Here is a 7,998-nt window from a genome sequence, read left to right on the forward strand (position 1 = left end):
TCTCAACACTGGCTAGTGGTCCGACACCCCGATACCTACTTCGGTTCAAGTCTAGATGAGAGAGTACCTGACAAAAAGTGTCTTCGCTGCTTCGTCAGCTTCGTCACCATCGAACCGAACCTTTAGATAACTGTAACAGAGAACAGAGGCCAGTCCCGTTTGGGAACTTTGGCGCCTTCCTTAATGGTAGGATATGACAAGATATATGAGCAGACAGACATCAGACTGTGACTCGTCAAAGGAGAGATCAAGCGGCTCTCATGGCGCTACATCGACACGACGTCAAAAGATACGTCGCGAGGGAGGATGGCGGCGACTCGGGGACAGACACACGCATCCAGAACATCCCAGCAGGGAGACACGAGGTGAAGCAGCCCACTGATTCGTCCGAAGTTCTGGCCAGCGATCTCGATCTCCTCTTAGCTTTGTAACCTGTCGTCTTTTATTCCCTCGGCCCTCTTGTCGTGACATTCGTTGCTCCATTCCCCATGACCATCTAACGGGCTTTGGGGGGGTGTAAGGCCACCGGTCTTCTTCTCTGTTTTTTCGCACACGACGCTCTTTTTTTCGTGAAGATCGAAAAGTTCGACTCCCGAAGAGACGGGTATCCCTTTTTGAGTTGGCAAACGCACATCCACCGAGCTACTAAGCTTTTAACCCTGTTAGCCCTGTTAGCCCTGACTAGGCTGCATGAGCTCGATTCTAAACATTGCATTTCATTTATGGGTCATTGGGACAAGACAGGTTGTGATCTTCTAGGAAATAGTCACGTTCCTGAACGAGCCTGAACAGTCTAACAGTCTCGCCCAGGTCCGGGGGGGCTGTAGAGCGTGACTGCATACCTCGATATATACATATAGCCAGGTACCGTGTGTGTCGACCGGTCGACTTATTATTTATTTTCCATCAGGCCATTTTCTGAGCTTGCATGTTTCCAGGACTCTCCCGCCAGCCCGCTGGACATCAGAAAGAAAACGGACGGGTTGAAGCTAGTCCTGTAGGTGAGTTTCTATTTTTCCCCTTCAGCGGTGCACTAGCTTTTCTGGGTCCTTGGGTCTTTTTGGGTCCTTTGCCGCAGCCGTTTATTTTCTGACTCTCCCTTTTGCTGTCACACGTCAAAGTTGTTCGATTCCCATCGATTCCCCTCGATTGCGCTACTCATCGAGATCTGGAAAATGCAGAGGGATCGTATATCATCACAACAGCCCGGGATCCAGAATGCTAATCTTCCACATTTCCCCTAAACATTGCCATTGACCATTACGGGGCAAACAGACAAATCGATCATCGATCCTTTAATGCCACACAACATAAACAGCATAACCGATTATTCGCAACCCGCTACCCGCTATCCGCACCATACACGGCACATGTTCATTCTAACCTGTATCCATATCCTCTTGTCTCACACATCTCTCTCACTCTCACACACATACCCATACCATCTCTCCTCTAGCACTCTAGCAGAGCTTCTCATTAACTAGGTATCTCGGCATATTTCACTCCTCTTGTAATTCTAGACCCCACGCCCCACACATCTGGACTTTCGCATCGAACCCACGACGCGTCCCCATCTTTACGTAGCTTCGACAGCCTCTAACTGCTTGCTGCTTGCCTATTGCGGCCTACCCCTGGAAGAATAAGCAATCTCGACGCTGTCCCAGTGGGGTGGTTATTAGACCAGTTATCTCGGTGAGGAAGTACAACTCACTTTGTGAAATATTGTGGTGCCGTGGAAGAGGTTAAGCCATCTTCAAAAATACTTTCAACCGTTAGCCAAAAAAAACCAAAAAAAAACCGCCGAACTCTTCCGAAGTCTGCTCGACGAACCATAATAGGACCTCCCTGCGAGCTGTATCCGTCGTAATCGTTACATACCGGGTAATCGGGAAGTCCGATGTTGAATTGAAGCTTTCAGCGTTTGATCCGCAGAGACGCGGCCAAAATCAGCTATATGAATTCCCTCGAAGTGATTTTCGGCGAGCTAGGCATTACTCAGTATCTCGATGCCTTCATCGACCAAGGCTTCGATTCTTGGGATACTATTCTCGATATCACCGAGTCTGACCTGTAAGTCCCGTGGCTCTGACCTGTTTTGGTCAACCGCTGACGATGATTGCATTCAGAGACGCACTTGGCGTTAAGCTCGGCCATCGAAGAGTAAGGCGCCCACTTAGATAAATATCCTACCAGATACGGTATACTAACCACTCTAAAGAAACTCCAGCGTCGTATAGCGAATTATCGTGGTGTTGCGCCAGAAACATCCTTGGTATCGCCTACATGCACGAGCATCGAAGATGCCAGGGTCGAGTCGAACCGAACCGAATCGATCAAGTCCGAAAAATCAGACGGGACAACCGTCGCGAAGCGCAAATACAGACGACATCCCAAGGTTCGTGATATTCTTTTATCATTCGATACTTTGTTTCTGCGGTCGGGCGACTGCAATATTTATTTAGTTTCGTATTGGTATGCGACGCGGGTCTGACATTGTAATAGCCAGATGAAAATGCACCAGAGCGCCCCCCATCGGCGTATGTATTATTTTCGAATAGTAAGTTTTATTTTTATTGGTGCCCGCCATTGGAACCATGTGCTGACAAACTACAGAAATGCGAGAAGATCTGAAGGGCCAAAACTTGACCTTCACGGAGATCGCTAAATTAGTCGGTGAGAATTGGCAAAATCTGAACCGCGACGAAAAAGAGCCGTTTGAAAGACAGGCACATGAGGCCAAGGAGAGATACAACCGTGAGCTGGCAGAGTATAAAAAAACAACTGAGTATAGAAAATATTACGACTACTTACATGAATTCCGTAAAAGACAAGCGACCCAATTACAAGGTAATTTCAACACATTCAATGATATCATTTGAGAAAATTGTGCTAATAAATTGAAAAGAAAAGGATGTTTCCAAACGTCTGAAGCTAGATTCTGATAGTATTCGTGGTAGTAGTACCAGCGGTGGTTCAGCCGGGGCAAGTGGTACGACCAGCGGAACAGTCAGTGGTTCCGATAGCCAACCCGGCAGCGAGCCTCCTCCTACACGCCAACAAAGGCTAGGATCGTCAACATCGACTATCGATAGTAGTTTCTCTCCTGGCCTGAATAACATACACCACGGAGACGAGTTACATTCTCCTAGGACACTCTCGTTTGATGAACCGAATAGCGGGCGGTCGCGTGGATTATCGAGCCCCACTTCCCGTGACCACTCTTCTCACCATTCAAGCCGTCGATCCGCATGGGGCGACGGCCAACGGATTTATGGAGAATCATCCGGTGCGCCGGTTTCTTGGTTCGATCCGAGAGGTATCCAAGGAACCTTGGTGCACTCCCCCGATAGTGTTTTGCCCGGCTCCTCGAGTCATGGTCTAAACAATATATCCGGCCGTATTTCGAGATCCTCTGGATCCGGATCAAGTTCGATGTCGCGACCGCCATCTTTGAAAACCGAGCAGTCCTCAACAGGTAGTATAAGCTCGCTTAGTTCCTACAATATCCCGAGAACACCTAGCGATGCATCACTGCCAATACATGCTCTATTATCATCCAAGCCAGAGCCGGCCTATCCTTCGTGTCCACCTCCACCGGCCCCACAATCACAGCTACCAATAATTCAATCACAAGCTGGTCGTCCAACAGGCGATCAATCAAGCAGTAATGGTATCGAGGCTCATGATAAAGGTACGTTGATGGATCTTGGAAAGTTTAACTTGATAACTGACACTATCTAGGATATCCAGGCCATTCTCTTCCAAAGTATTCAACAATGGGCTTTCAGAAAGATACTGTTTTTGGTATGCCGGTCGAACCAAAGTTGACTGCTACCTCGAAGTTGGGTAGCTTGAGTGAGAATAGTCTTGACGGTATTAGTGCCTTACTCAAGGCACGAGAGATCGTCGATAGACGGTAAAAAAGGGGGGAAAAGCGGGCGCGATCGGTTGCCCTATCTTATTTTCCCTCGTGTAGACATCTGCACTAATCATATTTGCATACTAAGGATTGACGGAGTATGGTATTTACGATATTTGGACATTTATGACTGGAATTACTTGGATGGAAACGAGCGTTCGGAAATTGCAATACGACATGATACTTAATGGCGACCGTCAACAGTCGCTACTCGGATTCTCCAGGATTTGCCATTTTCCCCTCTTTATATCTCTAGAGGTCCCAACGAGCGGCAACTGCGAGACTGCAAAGTTAATTAGCTGAATACCCATTTTCTATCCCTGTGAAAATCTCGAGGCAGCTGGTTTCGAAAGGAAGATTTCTACGTTTTATATGAGTTACATGATAAGGTGTGACTAGTACTTATTACCGTCGCTATAAGACTTTACATATAGGAGTTTCTTTTCCTTGTCCTTTAGGGAACAGCTATCAGGTGGCACTCTTACGAAAGAGAAATGACAAAAATTCCGGCGTTGAGGTGTCTCGGTTTTGTTTCATCCTATACCTTATTATATTTATATTTCTCGCCGCGAGCGAAATGTTCAATGGTCGATGGATAAACTGAGATTTGGGAAGCTGCTATCGGTTGCTTTGTGTACGTTCTACGGTTGTCTTCATATAACTACTTCGCTTAGTCGATCAGAGCTGGAGGATAGCCGTAATCCTTTCGTTGTGGGGATACACAGCAAGGGAATAAGAACGAGATATACTGTTCATCAAAACGTTTTTAATATGATTAGTGATGGTGGTGTAATAATAACGTAGTATGTCCTAAAGTGCTAGTAAGACATAATAGTATAAAGGTGTTGGCCAATCAGATTTAGAGGAGCAGCGTACCGTGCCTGGTCACTTGAGGACATACTCAGCGTATGATACAACGAATATACCAAATCGCACAGTTTAATATAGAGTAGGTATTTTTTACCTGATTCGAATACCCTAATATGAAGAGAGTATTCGTCAAAACTCTTATACTCTTACTGTATTAAAACGATTGGCAGGGTTATAATTAGTATTATACGAATTATTTGTACACTTGAATACGAATAATTCAAAAGGCACAGAAGCTATCCAGAATCGAACGACGAAAGTACTTGCATTAGGTAGATACGTACCTAGGTAGCTACGCTCTATGCAGACGTGCAGAATATGTATACTACTCATTCATCATCTCGTACGTAACTCAGTAATAAAGTAAGTGGTGCACCGACCACGAGCCGCTTTGCCGTCATGACTGCCTCCGTGCCAATTCCATCACAAAACGATCGCTTGCCTGCTTTACTCATTGACATGTCCGTTCCGCCCTACAGCCTGTCCGAATCGTCACATCGTGTACGTACGTTAGGCAGGTAAATATTTATTTTTTCTTTCCTTTCTTCCTATTCCAAAAGTTCGAGAGCGAATGCATATACAACACGCACTTATCAGGCCTCGCCAGTCACTTCTGCGGACCAATCCCTCTTGATCTCGAGCTCTAGAAGCTCGGGTGTGTTTTCGATGACGAGTCCCTTTTCGTTGGCTAGATGCAGAAGGCAGATGAAGCAGAAACTGGTTGAGATGTCGTCCATGACCGACCTGGGATATACAGACTGTAGGTCGTTCATGACGTCTGTAAACTTGAGTGTTTCTCCCTCTCCCTTTTTGATCCTCTCGGGATCCTTTGCCGGAGTAGGAAGTCCGGTGTTGTTACTTTCCTGTAGTAGTGGGTTAGATTAGTCCGAAATATCAGTCTACGACGACTTGGGTTAAGGGAGTGAATTTCATTCTGATGACTTACCTCCTCTACGTCCGGCAATCCCAAGCCCTTCCAAAGCTCCTCCTTCAACCGGCGTACGTCTACCTTCTTTGCTACGCGAGCATATTGCACGTATTCCGGCCTTAACCGCCGCGTGGATGTGACTAACTGCGTTCCGAACCCGCCGGTCGTCATGCCGTTATCGAGCATACCGGTAATGCCGATGTCCTGTGTAGCGGGGATGTCGGCACCTGGCGAGAAGTGATCTCTGGCATCGGCGAACTCGTCGTCATCATCGTCCAGCATGCCACCACCGGGTAGCGGCATCTCGTCATCGAAGAAGTTGGCGTCGTAGTCACCCGTAGGAAGGACGGTATCCTGGTCGGCATTCTGCATCGGTTCCCTTTGCGCCCAGAAGGCTTCGTCCATATCACCTGGGATGACGTTCTTATCTTGCTGGTTGTTGTTTCCGAACAAGGCCGTCTTGTTGCCAAAGCGGTTACGACGACTCAAGCGAGCCTTGGGTTTGAGGAATAAATTAAGAAGCTGTGTTGAGTTGAAGTGCTTGTCGTCGGGGAGTAGATTCCGAGTCTTCGACTTCCAGTCCTTCTTGGGTAATGAGATGGCAGAGTTACTTGTCGCCTGGGTAAAGATGGTTTCGGCCAGTTTCTGATCCAAGGGGGACGCAAAGTCTATCTCGAAAGGTTCCTTCTCTTTTCGCTGGCGGGTGCTCGTCTCTGGCTTATTTGCGTCCTTGATCTTCCGTATCCTCCAGTGCTCCGGGCCGGCCCAATTCTTCTGGAGAGCTTGGTCAAAGTAACTTAGGATATCTTCGTGCATCTTATCGGCGCTCTTAGCATGATTCATGGACACGACGTAGTCACCATTCTCCTCGTCGATACCGTCGACACCATCTCCACCGTCACCCCCAACCATTCCGTCGTCGGTTCCAACTTTGTAAGGTCGCATCTGGGGTTCCAGCGCAGCTTCTCGTGCCCAGGCTTCACCACCCTCGCCAAATGCGACATCGAACCCACCCATGGCTGTCATATCGTCAAAGCCGGCGAGATTATCATCATCAATAAACATCCCAGACTTGTTGCCGACACCGCCACTTCCGCTTTCATCCTCATCTTCATCTTCAAGAGCGCGTAGGAATGGGATGTCCAGAGAACCTGATGGGTTACCAAGCTCAAAAGTTTTTAGTGATGGGCATATATCTTGCTCATCTAATCTAGTTAGGTCGGGGAAGAACTTGGCGGCGAGGGCGCCAATATCGATTTCTACATCTTCCTCTTCTTGAGCCGCTTGCTGTTCTGTGATAGTAGCTTCCTGCTCTTCTTCCGCTTCCTCGTCCTCATCCTCGGCGTTGACATCTTCTCTCCTTCGAGGTTTAATACCGTCTGCAGAAGCGTCATTGGCGTCGTCGCTACTGTCGAATACGATACGACCCTTGCCGTCGATCATGAGATGGTTCAATAGGAGACCTTTAGCACCACCTTCGTCAAAATCCGCTGAAGCTTTCTTGAATAATGGATCCACCGCGAATTCCAATTCGAATTTCTTTAGCTGCAATGAAGCGAAGGATGGCGCAAGCGTCGCTTCAGAAGACCGTTGCTATAAAAGCATTAGAACATTTTCGTGTTGCATTCTGAAATGTGAAGCTTACCCGCTTCTTTGACTTCTTCTTGACTACATTGCCGTTCTCGTCTACTTCTTCTTCGCTCTCTTCACCGTCACCATCACCTTCTCTATCCTTTTTCTTGGAATTGCTATCGGCTAAACCGCTTAGTAACTTGCCCGTCTCTGTGGCTACGCTGTCGACTCTGCTGGTATAAATCTTGACGCAACCATCTAAGGTGCAACTTGCTCTCTGAAAGTTAACACCGTCTCCGTCTTTCAGCAGGGACATATCATGGAAATAATCGATAAGAGCAAAATTCCAAGAGTTTGTGGCGTTGATTTTGTTATCGGTGGCCATCTTCATCCATTCTTCGAAGTTGGCCAGAATGGGCACACGCTTCATGGGCGTTACACCAGTATTGGTACCGGCTACATAGACATCGTCGTCGTCATCCATAACGCGTCGTGGCGTATGGGGGTTTGAGCGGGGAGAGCCATTTTCACCGTCAGCCAGTCTGTGACCGACTTTCTTCGCAGGCGTAGCCGCAGCCGCCTGCAGTTCGTTAATCTGTTTTTCGTAGAGGGCTCTTCGCGAGTGTAGTCGTCCCCTCTTCTCTTGGACGTCGTCGTTAAGAGGGATTCTAAAATTAGGCCGTGAGATTTTGGTTGCTAGGGGAGTCAT

At 47.6% G+C, this 7,998-nt stretch overlaps 2 protein-coding genes across 2 annotated transcripts; one reads left to right on the forward strand and one right to left on the reverse strand.

Annotated features, from left to right (window-relative positions):
• Nucleotides 1-1,954: 1,954 nt before the first annotated feature.
• Nucleotides 1,955-3,479, forward strand: GL218_06909 (FACT complex subunit SSRP1; the record flags this gene model as incomplete). Its single annotated transcript, XM_033583645.1, has 8 exons — nt 1,955-2,070; nt 2,127-2,160; nt 2,219-2,395; nt 2,503-2,557; nt 2,614-2,847; nt 2,906-3,091; nt 3,177-3,286; nt 3,351-3,479. 8 exons carry the CDS (start codon nt 1,955-1,957, stop codon nt 3,477-3,479), a joined length of 1,041 nt encoding a protein of 346 aa, XP_033433183.1.
• Nucleotides 3,480-5,382: 1,903 nt separating this feature from the next.
• On the reverse strand, nt 5,383-7,998 carry GL218_06910 (Condensin complex subunit 2; the record flags this gene model as incomplete). Its single annotated transcript, XM_033583646.1, has 3 exons — nt 5,383-5,652; nt 5,736-7,310; nt 7,363-7,998. The coding sequence occupies 3 exons, from the start codon at nt 7,996-7,998 to the stop codon at nt 5,383-5,385; spliced, it is 2,481 nt and encodes an 826-aa protein (XP_033432925.1).

Source organism: Daldinia childiae (assembly GCF_008694065.1).
Source record: "Daldinia childiae strain JS-1345 chromosome Unknown Scaffold8, whole genome shotgun sequence".
In the NCBI taxonomy this organism is placed as follows: Eukaryota; Fungi; Ascomycota; class Sordariomycetes; order Xylariales; family Hypoxylaceae; genus Daldinia; species Daldinia childiae.